Below are 19,127 nucleotides of genomic sequence, written 5' to 3'. Positions count from 1 at the left end.
TGCACTATTATTATTCTAGTATATGTTGATGATATCATCATTACCGGTAACAATAATGAAGAAATTGAAAAAGTTAAGCAAAAATTAAAAAGAGAATTTGACATTAAGGATCTAGGTCAGCTATCATACTTTCTTGGAATAGAAATAGCCAAATCACAAAAGGCTTGTTTCTATCTCAAAGAAGGTATGTGCTCGACCTTTTAAAAGAAACTAGTAAACTAGGAGCTAAGCCTACGACCACTCCAATGGAAACTAATGTCAAACTCAACTTGGAGGATGGAAATCCATTAGATAACATAGGGCATTATCAGCGCGTAGTAGGAAAATTGATTTATCTAACTGTTACTAGACATGATATCTCTTATGCCGTAAGTATGGTAAGTCAGTTTATGCATGCACCTCGCACCAGTCATCTAGAAGCCATTGATAGAATACTCAGGTATCTCAAGGGAGCCCCAGGATAAGGAATCTAGATGAATAAAAATAATTCTAATGCCATAATTAGCTATTCTGATGCAGATTGGGCAGGAGGCAGTGACAGAAAGTCAACAACAGGTTTTTGCACTTTCGTAGGAGGAAATCTAGTAACATGGAAAAGCAAAAAGCAAAGCGTAGTGGCAAGATCAAGCGTAGAGGCAGAATGTAGAGCCATGGCATCCACAACAAGCAAACTCACTTGGATCAAACAAGTGCTTCTTGACATGAAAATTAATTGTAAAGGACCTATGCTAATGTACTGTGACAATCAGGCAGCACGACATAGCACATCCAACCCAATTCCATGAACACACCAAACACATTGAGGTGGATTGTCACTTTATCAGAGAGAAGGTACAATCAGACGAAATTAAAACTCTATTTGTCAGAAGCCATGATCAGCTGACAGACATATTTACGAAAGCTCTCAATAAAAGCAGTCACCAAACTATTCTCAGCAAGATGGGTTCAATTAATATCTACGAACCCAACTTGAGGGGGAGTGTTGAAAACAGCAAGAAGGAGAGCATGGCCTCAGATACTGCACAGGCAGAAAAGCCTGTGCAGGGCTACTCATCACAGGCCCTAGGGAAAGGGAGCAACCATCCTTGTGACAGGGAAAGGCTGCTCCAACCTTTCCTAGAGAAGAAAGGGATGTTGGACAGAGATACCAAGGCAACCAAGTAGATTAGACTACCATTGTATATGTGTATATAAATACCAATACAATCAAATTGTAAAGATTAGAATCAATAATATTCATAATACAACCAATTCATCATCTCTAAATTTCTACATAAATCAATGTTGAGAAAATTATTTTAATTTCTTGCGAACTAAATTTTTTATTTTAAGAATTTTTAATCGGATCTTTAGATTAAAAATATTTAATCTATAATTAATTAAATTAGAAGAAGATAAAAATATTTCTAACATATATATATGATATTTTGATTTTATTATTTATTTAAGAAGTAACCATAGAAAATAATAATGTTTATGTCAATAAAGTTGTTCATTTCTATTTTTTTTTTATGATGCTAATATGAAATGTTTTATAAGATGTATATATACTAGATTTACATACAAAGTATGATCATAAAAAACTAATGAAATAAATCTATTTTTCCTACATCCTTGTTTCGCTAGCCTATTTATTTCAGTTTTTCGTTTTGCATTGGATTGAATTAAATTTGCTTGAAAGTAATGGATTATGCTAGACTTTTAAAACAATAATCTGTTGTAATTTTTCGGAGAAAATAGAAGAAAAACATTTCTCAAATTCGATTTTGATTGCAATAAGGTCATTTGGAAGATTAGTATAGAAAGTTGGCCATGCATATTCTTTTTAATGTACATGGCGGTCGAATAAAAGGAAACCACGTTACCCACCTTTAATGAGAGTATTTGATTAAAATAATATTACTTGATTACCATAATATAGATATAAAATTAAATGGATATAGTAATCCATCTTATTTAAAAAAAAATATATATCAAATGATGTTTACGTGAAAAACATATAACTTTGCTTTTAACATTCATTCATACATACATGGTTTCAAAGAAAGAAAAGAAAAACATTCATGCATAATTACATATATGCTTATGAATGACGAAACTGCAAAATCATGTATCATCAGACTCGTAACACAGTTTAGTTACTGCAATACAGAAAAGTGATGAATTGACTGAGAGAAAGAAAGAGCAAGAATTCTGACATATTCAGAGATAACCATTGCAATGAGATACGACCCTTTTTATTTAAAAAGAAAATTCTTGTGTTTATCATGCGATTTTGTGTAAAAATAGATCTGGGTATGCAAATAGTGGGCACTACTGAAGCACAGAGATTGGAACTAATATGTATGCAGTTGTACTTGGAGATTGCAGTTTCAAATATGTTCTTCCTAAACCAAAAAAAGAGTGAAACTGCAATTGTTATGAGGATTTAGTTCTCATTTCGGAAGAAAGTCAGAATCAATTTAATTACATCATTTAATAGCTTTAAACAGAAATAAATAGCTATATATGAGTAAAATTATAATACATTAAAATTTGACTTCTGACAAAAACTCAAGTGCTCAAATTGTAGCAAGCTTTTATCAGCACACGAACTGTACATGTTCCTGCTGAAATGTCTCACAATCCAATCTGTTAGCTCCCCTTCAGGAATAGGCATAAAAGTAGTAAAAGCATATTTGTATGACTTCGCGTAGTGGAATTGAATTACAGATGAATAGTATATATAATCTGAATAAGATCGATGTTTGAAGTGTCACTGACACCAATCTTCAATTCGATGTTAGCTGTCCTATCATGATCATGAATATTCTTGCGTGTATCTTCCCATTTCTTCTGGAATATGTTATATCATATTCGATTGCAAGCTAAGGCCTAACTGAAGATCCAAAGATTTACAGGTTTGCTTGGAAGCAGGCTTCCTGATGACAGGCCTGTTCTCTCTGGCTCTTTCAGGATGTGTTATAGTAAACATACAAGTATCTTGCTGGAAAGGTGCCTGAGCAGGTACAGTACTATACCACTTTGATACCTGAGTTCCATTTAGATGAGAATCTTGATCATTAGGATTGAAACTAACCTGAGACTCCTCGTAAAGTGTAAATTCAGGAGTAGAACAGGAAGGATCATAGAACCACTGCGTTGAGCCTTGGCAATTGTAACTGAGATTGTTCTGAAAAGGTTGAAGGTAACAGCTGATGCTGGCTTTCCTGGCTTGGAGCTGGAGCCTTTTCTTCTTCATTCTTTCCTTCTTATGGGCATTTTGGTGACCTCCTAAAGCCTGCGAATTAGCGAACTCCTTGAAGCAATACTGACACTCGAATTTCTTATCGTCAGGTTCGCCGACCGAGCTTTTCTCCTTGACTGGTTTCTCCCTTTCAGAGGAGACAGTGTTTGATGAATTCACACTTTCATCTCCTTCTACGGATCCTTTGCAGCTCTCATCGTTCCTGATCGGGTTCAGCTCGAATCCGAATAGCTTGAGCTTTTTCTCAACACAGGATTCAGCAGAATGGCAATTTTCTCCATCCAATGAAGAAGAAAGAATGTAAGAGACTTCCTTATCCATCTATGATGAAGTGAGAAAAGAAGGTTATTCTTTAGTACTAATACACCGATTAGCTGTCTGACTTCTCTTCCTTTTATAGTAAACTCGATGGTTTCCAACGGTGCAATGCACCTCCAAACAGGATGAGTTTTATAATCATGAACAGCATAAAAAAAGAATGCGAGCGTCAATAAAAAAGACCAACAAAAAGAAAAGTCGAATCAGAAAAGCCGTCTCATGCAGCAATATTGGTTATGATTTTAAAAAGAAATAAACACAGAAATTCCATTTTAATTGTAAACGTTTCTCCATCAAAGAGGATTCAATGTGCTTTATTTAACGAGGAATTTCCATGGTTCATAAGCAATATAAAACATATATAAAAGCATGCAATAATGATAATAGTACCATTTGGACATTTAAAACAAATATGCCATGCTTAAAGAGAGAATATTAAAAAAGAAAAAAATAAGATTATTATAATATAAATAGTAATGACAAAAGTCAAAGAAAGATGGAGATATGTAATCACCTGGAAGGAAGGTGCTCTAAACTTTGCAACAAATCTCTTCCACTCTACTTAAAATTCATATCTAACATTAATTTACTAAACCAGCAAATGAGTCAGTGGATTCATGTATTGTCCTTTACTTGAGCTTAAACCATAAAATATTCAGGAAAATTATCCACAAACCCTAGCTGTGGGTACCCAGTCCCATCCACTACAGGTCAAATAATGTTTAAACTACAAGTTGAGGATCCTGTAGAAATGTGATTATTCATCACCAGATGAAGCTTCTTTGTATTATCCCTCCCTCTCCACCCACAAAAAAATTTAAAATATGTGCATCTGACCATATGTTTTGGAAATGGGGATGCTATTTTAGAATAGTAAGGGGAGAGTAGTTGCTAAACAAAGAATATAACAAGTGGCTAATGATGTAAGCATATATACTAATTAAGGTCTTCAAAGAGATCTGGGCATATCTTCTTAGAGCAGGGAAACCTATATTTTATTTAACCAAAAGCATATATTTTAAGGTGAATCATGTCATCAATTAATATTATTATATACATAAGGCTAAGGCAAAAGGCATTTGTGTTGGACAGTTGTTAGAGACATGTTAAAAAAAATTATTAGATTGTGTTGTTATTCCATTTTCTCTACCCAGATCTTCCATTGGAAAACTTCTTCCACCAATAGATATCTCATGCTCATTAATTTCCTTTTTTTTTTCTATAATAATCTTTTTCCCCATTCTATTCAAATCATTTTTCTTGCTTTAGGAGAAGAATTCCAAGTCGGCATGCTGTCATCAAGCATAGCATTTCACTTTCCTAACATGTGGAATAAAATGGAAACCCAAAAGAAGGTGAAGATTGGCTCATGGTGGCTGGGTGGGTTGGTTTATTGGTTTGATTGATTGATTGATTTCCGCTCATTTCATTTCATATATCCATGTAAGGATCAAAAGGTGGCCCCTACCATCAGCCAACCCCAAATCTGAAATTCCTATATATATTACTTCTCTTCTGGACTAATCCTAGGAACTTTTTAAATATATTAAGAAACCACAAAGAATGCCAAAATTGACTCATGCAAATAAAAAGAAAGAAAATAATGCATCATTCATTTGTTTAAGATTTAAAGCAAAATGAACATAATCCAGGAAAAGGGTTGTTGTGAAATATTGACATGTATTGTATTTTACATGCCACTTTATTATAGCATATCTGAAGCAGATCCTGCTGTGTATATACATATAATTATGACAGTTCACAAGCTTTTTAGTCATCTGCTTCTGGGATCAAGACTTTCTGTTCTAACTTCTAATAGGCCAAAAAGAACTGCGCAAGCAAATAAACTATAATGAAAAGAATTGTTACATAATTTGCAACTGATATTTTTCTCATTTATAAGTCATTGTTTTGGCAGCAAAGGGAAAAGATGAGGTTAAAAACGAAAAGGCAGCTGCAAAAGATAATCAACGTTATATGTACTCCTGGTAGATGAAGAACATCACCAGGAATTACAAGAAGGAACTTGGAAACTCACCCCTCCACTGCAACAAACAACACAATACTAAACACACCCATATTGACTCTTATATCCACCATCACAATGTTGGGAAACTTGGAAGCTACAAACATAACTGAAACAAGAAAACTTTGTGATAAAATAATGGTTACTTTACTTGTACAAGAGATTCATTTAAAAAAGAAGAAATGCACATAATAATATCACATCAAATTTGCTTGTCAAATCATATTTCATTATTTATAAACATATGAAAAACAGACCACACCATACAAGTACGGCATTAGACAGCAGTACAATCTTGACCAAGACAAAATACATGAGCAACCCTATTTCTCGGAAAGAAGAAAATAAGGGGCCACCACAAGGCTTGTATTTTCATAAATATATTAGCAAAATCCAATCCTAGCATCTTTCTTTTTGTGTAAAGGAAGACAAAAATGACATGGCATTCTGCGATTGCTAGCAACAACGGCTACATAATTTTCTTTAAAAAGAAATGCATATATTTGAGGGAATATAAAGCAAACAGGAAGAATAAATATAAACCAAGCAGGAGGAGTGCCATTCTATCTGCATCTCACTTGCCACTTTGAAAACTTTGATGGTGCATAAGTCAATTCTACTAGTTTAATACATAGATAAAAGCACTATAAAGTTGTAGTGACCCTAGGTTATGACCAACAAATAATGCTTTGTGAATTCGAGTTGATGTAAATGTAAAAGTAAAACAAGCCACTATAATAAAATAATAGTACATGTATTATAGAATATAATTATATAAGAATGAAGCTCACTGGGTGGCTCCTTCTTTCTTTTATAGATCCTCAGCACACTTTCTTGCCTCTCTGCTCCTCCAAAATCTCTTTGTGATATTCTTTCGGCTGATCTTAGTGCAATATAATTTCCAATGGTTCAAATAAAAAAAGAAAAAAAAAAAAACATCTGATCCAATTTGGTCCACTTTGAAAACAGTGTGCGATAGTGAGGGATGTTGTCAAACTTCAATAATTAGATGCAGCAGATGGGACATTTCCTGGCACAAAACGATTAACTAAACTGGTGGCCAGTGGTAATACTTTACCAAATTCTTTCCAAAATTCTTGGAATTGGTTGAAGTCATTTGGGTTTTACTCATAGGAATCTACTAAATTAATTCTTCGGTTAAATCTTTGCAATCAAACCCATTTCCGTTTCGCCGCCGCTAAAATCTCATTTTGAGCACCAACTGAGATTTGCAAGCCTTTATTTTCATACACTCTTTTGGGCGTTCAGCTGTTAAATCCGTTGCAACGAACTTCATGCTTCAACAGATCCGAACAACATTAGATTAGAAACTTCGTTCAAATCTAGATTTACTAGTATATTGAAAGATAACCAGTAAGCATGCCATCATTACGGAAATAAAGGCTATCTGTGATCCAACTTCCAACTTTGATCATGAAACATCGCAATCTAACCTAAATCTCCTATTACTTTTAACACCATCTCAAACTAAGCATGTTCATAAAGCCCCTTCCTGTTACATCAGCAGGAAATGCTACATAACATGTAACATCGATATCCAGGTTAATTCTTTACATTTGCTACAGGTTACCATGAGTAAGTTCTATCAAAATAGTTGGCAATCATTAAAAAAAGAATAATACAACAAAAGCAATCTAACGATATGTGCGTCAAGAATTTTTAGCCACAATCTGTCAAAATATTAACCAATTGAGTGATGCAAAAATTTGACAATTGATTCACGGCACACTTTATATCCACTCTTGATGATAAAGATACGGTGGTTGTTCATGGAAAAGATTAGCGTATGGGACACCCATCACAGAATTTGACCTAAACACCGCTTTTGCTTTGAAGAGCAATCATCAAGGTTGCCTTTTGGTACGAGGCAAGAGAGCAAGAAGAATTTTTTTTCTTGGCCCCTGCAATTCAGATAGACCTCTCATTAAAAACGTAACAATATAGATTAAATAGTTGTTTCAAACATATCAGAAGTCAATAGCAAATAGAATTAACAAGTATCAAGTATTTTGACAATGAATTGTGCGCATAAGTTCCATCACAATTACTTGTACAGTTATATGAACAAATTACAATGCAGCCAACGTCCAAGATAACTACTGGAGAGAAAGGGGAGAATTTTACCATAGGTATTCCCAGCTCTTTAAGGTCACTTTCCCTCATCTGCTTTAATGCAGTCATATCCACCTGTTCAATGGATCATATAAATAGTTAATCTCATGAATAGAAGAAAAGATAGATATCAATGCAACCATTTGCTACACTGGTTCAAACTTTCCAACAAAACCTTCACAACTAAAAAAATCTATCACATGGTTCACAAGACAAACCAGCTAATTCTATGAAAAAATGACCTAAGGATTTTCTTGTCTTACTTCCATGTACAAGTTTCTGAATGCATCTAGAAAAAATAATGGTAGGCATATGCGTAAATATCGAAACTCCAAATATGCCCATTCACTCCTCTTTTTTTCCCCATGTAACTTATGCATATCTGCAACTATATTACCTATCACCTGTGGCATCACAAACACATCTGGGTAGCATAACATGTTAATAAAATGTAATGTCTTTCAACATTTTGAAAATCTAAATTTTGCAATTCCACAGTTTCATGCTAGGTGTAGTGCTGAGCATGGGCACAATACACCTTGCAAATCTAAAAGATAAACATAACAAAAATAAGTTAACACAAAGAACACATGTTAATTCGATGAACTAAACCTTAGTCTATAATGCATATAATCTTTTCATGCTTCAACCAAAAATGATGTACACTCATAAGAAGAATAAAAATTCCTTTTAACTAAACCATTTCATTAGTGCAAAGAAAGCTTAACATACTTCCTCTGCCTTAAAAAGAATGGCATACTTCCCCAGTCCCAGTGAATGCAACAAGCTTTCAACAGTCTGTGGTTCTTCAACCTACATGGTAAAAGAAAAAAATAAAGAAGTCAGCAGACAAAGTAACAACTCATCAAACATAGTGAAATTAATAATATCTAAGCACTTCATAGAACATGAAAACAAAGAAATTTTACTGCTGTGGGCTACTAAGCAAGACTAATCAACTTGTGACTGAAAGAGTAGAAAAGAGAATCAGCGAGTGTCAGCATACAGGGAAAGAAGAAGCTATCCGAGTGACGCAAAGCTAGATTTTGGATGTAAAACCGAAGATGCTTTCAGAGAGAGAGATAGTCATGATGAACACAAGCCAAAGAAATAAAGATCAAATAAACCTCGAAAAAATAATTTAAATTCGGTCCATCATGTCAAATACGGTCAAATACACCAATTGTCCATAGCAGAGGTTTCTCACTGCAGAAACAATCAGTTTCCATAAAACAAAAGGAGATCAAGTTAAAATAGCCAACTCAGTGCACAAAGTGCTCTCTGGCAGGGGAGGATGGGCGAATTTATATGAATCCTTCCCATAGCATTTTGGCGAAGAAGCTGTTTCCAAGCCTTTGCAAAACAAAATTAGTTTGACACAGAAAAGCTTCTCATAGATACAGCAGTAAGTAGTATGGCTTGTGAAAGAAACTGTTAAGTGTAAATCAACCCTAATCTGAAAAAAATAAAACAATAAAAACCCACTATAACGCATTTGTTTCCAGATGTGCCTTTGAGTGTGCTAGTCACAGATTCCAAATTAAATAAAACAATCCCTTGGTTAAGATCATGGATCATAAACTAGAAAACAGTTGGATCCAACCAGTTGAAATAGAAGATTACTAGCTTTTGTACAAACTGTCATGGACTGTCAACAGAAGAATGCCATGTCAGCAGAGATATCCCATTCAGGAGAAACGTCAGCAATTATGAAAGGTTGATTGAATCGTGAAAAGGGCATAAATATGATGGCAGATATTTTAGAATGTTTCTACAAGTTTGTTAACAGAAATTCCAGCTGGTGTAATTCTTGTTGTTTGTAATTTTCCTTCATTGTTTGTCTTTTAGCAAAAGTTGTTATTTCATTTTGTCCTTTAGCCAATTATCAGCTGTCAGAATATAGCTAATGATTGCTTATTAGTTTAGAGGAGAATAGAACTGTATTTATTCATGATTATTAATACAAGAATTCTCTTATTTCTCACTAAATATTTTGTCCCTCTTATGCTCAATTCTTCTTCCTAAACTATTCTTCCTACCATTTCTTACTCTAGTTATTTCATTCCAAATTACTTCCGCTGCTGTTCTTCTAAGGTGCTTAAGCTATTAATGAGCCTGGTACCTGACACAAACATTGTCATTTCTACCAACATATTAAAGCGTGACCAATACCAAAACCCTAAGGCTCTTGAACATCTCTTTTATCTGTCGATTCCCCACTCAATTCCTCAGTGCAGATATGGTGGCGCCAATTATAATCCTCTTTCTAATCATGGAATAAAGATTAGATTTCTAACTTAACAAGTAATACAAGTAAAATTTGTATGTCTGGTTAGAGAAAAAAATCGCAAGGGAAAGATAGAGAGAAAACAGAAAGAGAGAGAGAGAGAGAGAGAGAGAGAGAGAGAGAGAGAATCAGAGAATAACAGATATCATTAACCAATTGACTAAGAAAATACAAAGATCTTGCCAGTTGATATAACCTAATACACACACAACAGCAAACAGAATAGCTAACAAGTCAACAACCAATTACAATCTAACACTCTCCCATCTTATTTGCTACATATCAACAGGTTTCACTCTCCATGATAACAGGTTCGGTCCTGTATTTGAGCTCTTATAAATGCCATTATTTCTTGCTATTTAAGTTTTTCTTTCTGGCTATCATCGAAAACATGCAGTTTAGGACCATAAATAACAAACTGCATATTTTTCTAGTGTTGCTGAACAGAGAGTTACTCCTCTACATGCAGTTGGAAAAAAAAATCCACATCAGCCAAAATAAATTCCAGCTTTGTCATCAAGTTACAAGATAATTTATGTGTTCATTTTCTGAAACCAGCAGGACCCAAGAAATCAAATTCTTTCAGAATCATTCATTGGTTTCACACCATGCCAGACAGTGCAAGTCTCCTTGATATTGAAACAGAAATCATCATATCAATTAAACTTTTCCCATCACCAAGTCTGAAGTGACGAATGCAGAGACCTGGTTATCAGTCACTGATGGAGCCAAGCCAGCTAACTTAATAATGAAGTCTGCGGGTATTATTCTAAGCCTTAGATCAAGGTGGGCCCAAACATGAATTCTGGGATAGGCTAATCTTTGAATCAAAATAAAGACACATGTGCACGAGTTGTATGGAGGATGAAAGAGAATTAGGTCAAGTCTTTTATATCTTAATGACCAGCAAGCTGAAGCAAATTAGTAGAGTTACGAAATCCAGCCCTATTTCATTCCATATAAGAGAACATATAAGGGTAAAAAACTGTTCCAAATAGGTAAACTGGAATCATGTAATTTACCAAAAAAATACAGAAATTTAATTTTAATTTGAACCATTAACATCCTTAGAATATTTCAAATCCAATTCAATACGCCAGGAATCACTTTATTAAGTTTTATGTCTACCGTAATCCAATTTTTAACTGCTTCTTCGGACTAAAGAAGAATATTCTGAGCTTAAAAAGTTGCAATCAAACTATCCAACCACATGACTAGACTCCAAAGTCTATTAACTGACTGTGACATCTACTATGCAAATGGTACTCCTTTAGAAAATAAAAGCACAACTGTCAACTTAGCAGAGGAAGAGCCATGCAAGATTTTGACAGGACTGACCCTATACCTCTAAGCATGCTCAAAGCTCCATAACTAAGCATCTAAATGTAATGCCGAACTTCAAATAAAACTCAGGAAAAGCTAAATGATGGTATCCAATGTGTAGACTTACAGAAGACAGGCTGTCTCATCTCCTAATCAGTAGGAAGGAAATGATGCACGGGAATATCCGATCGAAAGACTGCAATCTATATTTTAAATAGTTAAAGATTAACTTAATCTGGAATAAATTAGAAGTCATCAAAGACTGCAACCTATGTTCCTGGCACTAAAAAACATTAAATCAATCATATCAGGTGCACAAATAAAAAATTCCTTTCCATTGGAAAATATGACAGTTATCCCACACAGGAAAACCCCTAGATCTCTTTCACTTTCTTAAATAGTCTTTATCCCGTCTTAGGCTGTTAGAACAGTTCCGATGAGTCCTAAGCTTTATGTCAAGTAGACATTGTGATGCATACAGCTTAATCATTTGAAGAACAGCATCCATAACAATGTTATACACAGAAAAGTCCCTCCACAATGTATGACAACATTCTGCGTCTTTTGAGTATTTTAAAAGACATCTTGCTAATGATAATGAAAAGAACCATCACAAATACACTATCAATAAGCTAAAGTTAATAAACCATTGATCATATGAAGCACATCAGATCCTAATGTGCAAAATTCTTTTGTGCATGCGCATGTAGATCTATGCATATGTGAAAGAAAGAGGCCAATAAATGTGTACCGCATATGAGGCCTTCTGTAGAATACCACATGGAGGAGGAATTTGACCCAAGATAGGTGCTGCAGGCTTTGTGGATACTGTAGGCAGAACAGGTTTTGCCATGAAAGCTGTGGTGGAACTACCCACAGGCCTTCGACCATCCAGAACATCCTTGCTCATGTACGAAACTGCCCTTGCATCATCGAGTGTCCTGCTTAATGGCCTTCTTTGAATTTCTTCTACATTTCTGGGAGGGGATAAGGCCCTAGAACTGCCTATAATTCTATCAGGAGATCTCCTTCTTATATGATCCAAAGTCCAAGGGGAATAAGAATTTCTTGATGAATCCATCCTTGGCAAATCGTCTGCACTTCTTGTAGAAGGAATTCGACCCAAGATACTAGCCTCCTTTGGAGCAGGCATATGCTGCCGTGTATCAACAATTCGAAGTGATGGGCCTGGAGGGTGCACTGTCCTAGACAACTTTTCTCGGAGGTCCATTGTGCTCTGCTCGTAATTGCTCGGAGCTCTTCTAGATGCATTTTTTTGCATGAGTTTCAATCGCAAGTCATCCTTATCAATGCGAACATCTTTGATCAAAGACACCAAGCATGGTCAATTCTCTGAGTATAGGTGTTTTTTTAAATAAAAACAGAAAGAAAGAAAGAATGCTGGGCAGCAACTTTACCACCATCAACACCGTTAGAACTCAAACTTGTCAGATAACTTTCTCCTCTTTGCCTGAAAGGGATAAAGTATAGCCATCACATTCTCCATAGCTAATCTAATTGTAAAAGCATTCCCTAGGTATATACACTAATGACCAAAAATCATGCAAAGAAGTAAGTAATCCAACTCTGTGGTCCACAATGAAGAGCAATTTTGATTTCGTATTGCCTAACAACGTTTAAATGTCTTTATGCGTGCAGAAGTTCAACATCCATTTGAAAATGAGAAATTACCACATGCTAGCTAGTTAAAAAGATAAAATAGTTCAAATTAGGCAAATCTTTTATGCTTTGAGTACTATTTTAACCAACAATGTATTGAACGTGAAACATAAAATGAAATTAAAAAGCAAACCGTTTATTGTTAGGTTGGGCTCCACCACGCGATGAAGAACTATCGAAATTAGTTCCTAATCTATCTCTAACAGAACGCTTGCTTCCAGCACCGTACTGAACATCTGATACAACTGCAGCTCTCTTTACCACCTGTGAGTTTACTCTTACGAGTCAATCCATTTCCAAAATACAAAGTTCTTATCCGACAATCCTATTTTACAAAATAAATAAAGTTACTACTCAAGCCCGAATAGTTGCATCAACCTCAGTATTTGTCTCCTTTATTGGTAGATTCAATAAATATTTCTTTCCTACATTTTCTCGGCAACCAAAAAGAAAAAACGAAAAAATAAAACAAAAGAAATACCTGACCAGTACGACCGAGAGTAATAGTGACTCGGCCTTTTGAAGCTTCTGCCATGTGACAATCTAAAACAAAACCCTAAATAATGAAATGAGCAGTCGATTTTATGTGATCAACCGGCAGCAGCTTATACGTAGTCGCATGTTAACCTAACAACAATAAGAACCGAACCATAACCTCATTACCAATTAAAAGGGGATACAGAAAGTTAGAGAGAGACAGATGAGAAATTTTGGTACGAGTTAGGGTTTGAGAGAAATGGAGAGAAAAAGAGTCTGTGAGAGAGTGTTTCCGGTTTTTTTTTTTTTTTTTATTGATTCGAAAAGACAAAGAGAAAAATGAAATGAGAATGAAAGTGATCGAAACGGGAAGAAGAGAATTTTTGTGATTTCTGTTTTCAATTTTATTTATTTCTCTCACAATTAAAACTTTTTTTCTGAAAAAGAAAATAAATAAACTTTTCTATTTCATCTTTGGCAGGCAAAAAAGAAAAAGAAAGTGTAATATTTTATTTTGTTTAAATATTGTTTCTTATATCAAGGAGGGATACCTAAAAGAAGAGAGTTTAAATGCCAATTTGCCTCCTGAACTTATCAGCAAAGTCCAACCCACTCTAAAATTAACTTTCTGGCCTATTTTACCTATTTGGCCAATCAATTCCATAATTTAGTAAAAATCAGCATGTGCAATTGACACTCAAATTTTAGAGCATGGCAAATATTAAAATTGGCAGTTATTCTCTAATTGTGTTTCCTTTTCAATTACATTTTATTCTCCTATTTTCTTTCCTTTTCTTCTTTCTATGTATTCTCTTTTTTCTTTTTTTGATATTTTTTAATTATTTTTCTTTAAATAAAAAAACTTAAAAATATTATAATTTTTAGCGTCAAGATGAAATCAAATTTCATAATTTAGTTTCAACAATAGATAACGACAGTAACAACAAGGAAGAGAAAGAAAAAAAAATAAAAAAATAAGAGAAAAAGTTGATCGTAGCTTTCAATTATGATTTTAGACAATCTCAATAATGGATGAAAAAACAAACAGCACCAACATGTCAATCATCTCTCAGTTATCTAAAATCACCACTTAAAAATTCAGTTCACAATAGAAGATGGTGGACAGAGCAAGATGAACCCATTGCTTTCGACATTCAATTTGGCCAAAATAGAGGTTTTAAGGGCGTGTGGCCACCGCCACCGCCACTTTATTTATGTTTATTTTATTAATATTTATCTTTATTTTTTGTTATATGTAAGAATTGTCCAAATTAATATTGCTTTTGGAAATCCCATTCATGATGAATTAATTATGCATATGATATTCTAATAAATATAATTGATTCTTACACTTCACTATTACTTATTTAATCTTATCTAATTTGACTTGCAAATAGTTTTGGTATATCGATTAACTTTTGAAGTCTAACTATTGGGTAAATTTCAAATTGATGAGTTGCTTAAAGCAAGTATATGTATTGTAACTGTTTTTATAAAAGGAATTGAAAAAGAAAAAGAAAATACAAGTTATCAAAAAGAGAAATTATATTTTAATACTTTTGTAGACGCGTGTCTTACACATGCTGGTCTTTACTAAATTTTGGGTTAATCGGCCAAATTCTCGAGATCATAGGGTAAAGAGGCCAGTTAATTAATTTTGGAATGGATTAGACTTTCCTCATAAGTTCAAGGACAAATTGGGCCTTTAAATCAAAAAGAGGACCACCGGGATATTGACTCTCTTGCATTTACTATAAAAATAAAAATAATTTAGTTTATTCGTAATAAAAGCATAAAGAGCGATCGGTTATTTTGAAAAGCAAGTACACATTCCAGAATTTTGTAGCGAAGAAAAGTTGATAAATGATAATGGGGAGGTCTGAAACATTTTTAGTGGACTGGACTTTTGATTGGCCCAAACCAGAACTGCGAACAAAATAGGAGGCTTTACCTCCTTAAACTATCCTATTATCATTTCAGGGCCGAGAGACTACGGCATAAAATCTTTCGGATTCCTAAATGTTAGGCTGAGTTTGTATATATTTTAAATAGAGTATTTTGATTTGGTTATTTTGAATTAAAGATATAAAGAGTGCTGATTATAATAATTAATTCTTGTAAGGAAAATAATATCAAATTCTCTATACAATATAACTTTAAGACATAAGGAATAATTACTATTTACCCCCTGTATTTTATACTAGTTACTTTCTAACATTTAAAAAATATATTTTTTTCATCATTTTATTTTGTAATTTTATACTAAAAACCATTTTCTATTAGAATTTTAGTTAAAAAAACCATTAACTGGTTTGCCCATTTATTTTTGGTGTAATATATAAATTGCCCCTTATATTTATTTATTATACTAAAATTCTATTTTCTAATTTTTATACAAAAATCAACTTTATGTTTGTACAAAAATAATTAATTACTGTTCTTTAATTACTCTAATTTTTATCATAATTAAATTGTAGTAGAATTTAAATATCTTTAAAGTACTTATTGTTCCATGTATATCTTAAAAGCCAATTGGACTTTTGCTTTTTGATTCATACATTGTGATATTATTATGTAATGAATATTTTTTATTTAATGGCAGTTGTCTATCATTCATCTTTGTAGTAGTATAATTATTGAATGAGTCCAATAATATTTATTACAGATTCTATTATCAAGAGTTGAGAATACGAGTGACGGAAGATTTTTAGAATAAATATTATAAAATAGTTATTGGTCATAGAATTAAATATTGGATATCTTTAATCTGAATGACCTACATAATGCGTTTAACCCTATGATTAGTATGAGATACTAATATATATATAGGACAGTGAGTCTCATGCCATTTAATATGAGTTACTAAGTTAATCATTATGAGTCACTTGTGAGACGAGTGGACTGAACATGACTTAAAAAAATAATGAATCACATGGATGATTTACTTAAGTCACCGATTCATTATTTAAGTTATGATGGTGTAACTAATCCTCAGACCCGAGGTGACAGAGTTCTCTCATGAATATGTAATTGGAATTTGCTTATGCTTTAGGTATCCGTTCATACCTAGAATGGGTACTTGTAGATAGTGGCTCCAATTGCATATGCATGAAGGCAGGTGTTCATCAATAAGGAATCCATTGCTTTGAGTAAACAAGAAGAATATCCTATGTGATTCAATAACATATTGACTAAGAAATCATTAGCCGAGGTAATTGTGATTGATGAAAAAGAGATTTTTACATTAATCATATTTAGTCGAGATGTATCATAGATTTGGTTATAGAATCAAGTTAGTCAATTTGACTATTCCATGAACCTTACTTGATCAGGATATTATTTAATGGAAGGATTTAATTGCACACTAATCATAAATAAATAGTTCATGGATGATCATTGCTTTTATTATTAATTAGATAATTATAATATGTTGCTAGACGTCACATATAATTTATGGGAACGATTGAGGGATAATTATTTAATTGTTTCCTTAGTTGATTAAAATATTTTAATTAATATTAAAGAGTTTAGTATTAAATTCTCATTTCCAATTAATAATGAACCTAGAAAGTCACATACGTTAAGATCAACTCTGTAACGCCTGCATTTTCTCATCATACATGTTATGTGCATTTACATTTAATCATTGGGCATATGATGGTATATTAATTTTATGAGAATAGATATATATTAATAATAAGTAAAAAATAAGAAGCATGATACTAAATTATTAATTTAGATAAGTTGATTAAGTACTTGGATTATGTGTATTAAGCCTTAAGACTTAATTGAACCAATAGTTGAAGGTTGAGTAAATAGATTGAACTTAAGATATACAATTAAAATTTAGTACCTATGTATGGTTAGTAAGAATTAATTTAGAATGATAAAACTAGTTTGAGTAGGTGGTGGCATTGAGAGATTAATCTTAAAAATTGGAACCATGAGCAAGCTCATTTTACCTCTTAATTTATCTAAAATTCGTACATGGCCAAAAACTCAAAATTTGGAACAAGAGAGAGGAGTGAAATACCTAGAAAAACTTAAGATTAAGATAGGATTTTACCAACTATTGAAGGAGCCAAGCTAAAGCTAAAGGATTTGAGCATATTAGCAACTCAAAAGCTGAAATTGGTGAGTTGTTACTTGAGTATTATTAATTTTTCATTAGAGTTCTTGATTATAAATTGGAAAAACTTCAATTGATGCTTTAATGAAAGGTTTAATTATCATGAATTAGTAGAGTATTGAATGATTGCATAGAGATTAAACTTTTAAGTTTAAGTATGTCAAGATAGAAAACTGTCAAAATTCCAGCAACCTTGATGTTCTGTATTTTGAGCATAACATGCGTAATATAAGTCCAAATTAACCTTAATTGGTGTCTATGGAAATTTTGAAGAATCCTCTATAACTTTATAGTTTTGTGATTTTGCTATTTTTACCGTTTTAGTTATTTAAATTGAGAAAATAAATTGCTGCTCGGGTACAACTAGCTGTATGACCCTTGCTCAGTAATTTGAGAATAATTAAATCTATAGAAGTCAGAATTGAGTAATTCTTTTTGGAGATGAAACTACACATATAAACGTATATGTCTATCCAATATGAGATTTTTGTATTAAGCCAATTTTTTCCAGCAATAAATATACTTTGGCACTAAATTCTGTCTAAAAAACAGAGATGTTGGAGATTAGTTTTATGCAATTTATTTGATGTTAATTCGAGTTAAATTGGTATATAGCTAGATGGAAAATATTTATATGATATTAAAACAGTAATTGAGAGTCTTAGAGGAAGAGTTAGACCTATAAAATAGAGAGGGGATAATCTTGTAACGCATTAGAACTAGCATTTACATGAATATTTAGAATATGCATGAAATGTGAATTGATGAATGTGTTAACAGAAACTCAAAGGCCTGGAAAGGAAGTTGTGAAGAAAGGAGGTTCTTATATGCTGAAGGAATAAGTGTATTTTGAGTAAGTAAATAGTTAATATTTGCTATATTCATATATTTAATCAAATGTTCCGCGAATGGTTGTGTTTACTTAATATTTTGTTATGTTTGAATGAATGAGATGGAAATGATTGGTGTTGAGTGGAACAATTGTTATTGCTTCAATATGATATAAGTAAAATGATTGAATTGTGATGTTAAGTACATATGTGCATGTGAATGGTGGGTTCCCCTGTGAAAAAAAATATATATATATAAAGCCTAGAGAGGCTATAAAAGTGTGTAATGTGAGGATGAGGCGGGGCAACTTACGTGTGCGATAGGTGAGGATGAGGCGGAGCAGCACATTAAAGGGGATCCACAAGCCGTGAGAACTAACCATAATTGTTGAATTGTATTTTTTTTATGATGGTTATAATGAATTGAGTAGAATAGTATGAGTTTATGCCTAAATTATGAATCATGGTAAGTTTTGTGATTGGATGAAAATTGTATTAAGTGTATGTGATATAGATTATTTTAATTATTTATTTACTGAGCTGGAGGCTCACCATTCTCCAAAATTTTTCTTTTCAGGTTTGTAAATAGTAGTGCATCCGTTGGTTGTATCCGAAATCTAGCTTTTAGCAGTTCTGTCAGGTTGAGCCAGTTTTTTGGTGTCTCCTCCTGATGCATT

General features: G+C 33.1%; 2 protein-coding genes across 2 annotated transcripts; both read right to left on the bottom strand.

The window, feature by feature from the left end:
- Nucleotides 1-2,509: 2,509 nt before the first annotated feature.
- Nucleotides 2,510-3,923, bottom strand: LOC8270380 (zinc finger protein 5). Its single transcript, XM_015719778.3, has one exon. It carries the CDS (start codon nt 3,566-3,568, stop codon nt 2,846-2,848), a length of 723 nt encoding a protein of 240 aa, XP_015575264.1. The 5' UTR covers nt 3,569-3,923; the 3' UTR covers nt 2,510-2,845.
- Nucleotides 3,924-7,041: 3,118 nt separating this feature from the next.
- On the bottom strand, nt 7,042-13,918 carry LOC8270379. The gene is made up of 7 exons (XM_015719821.3): nt 13,496-13,918; nt 13,148-13,278; nt 12,753-12,805; nt 12,086-12,654; nt 8,457-8,537; nt 7,737-7,799; nt 7,042-7,513 (listed from the first exon to the last, which is right to left on the bottom strand). The coding sequence occupies exons 1-7, from the start codon at nt 13,547-13,549 to the stop codon at nt 7,457-7,459; spliced, it is 1,008 nt and encodes a 335-aa protein (XP_015575307.1). The 5' UTR covers nt 13,550-13,918; the 3' UTR covers nt 7,042-7,456.
- Nucleotides 13,919-19,127: the final 5,209 nt, after the last annotated feature.

Source organism: Ricinus communis, chromosome 1 (genome assembly GCF_019578655.1).
Source record: "Ricinus communis isolate WT05 ecotype wild-type chromosome 1, ASM1957865v1, whole genome shotgun sequence".
In the NCBI taxonomy this organism is placed as follows: domain Eukaryota; kingdom Viridiplantae; phylum Streptophyta; class Magnoliopsida; order Malpighiales; family Euphorbiaceae; genus Ricinus; species Ricinus communis.
This window is presented reverse-complemented; position numbering and strand designations above follow the sequence as displayed.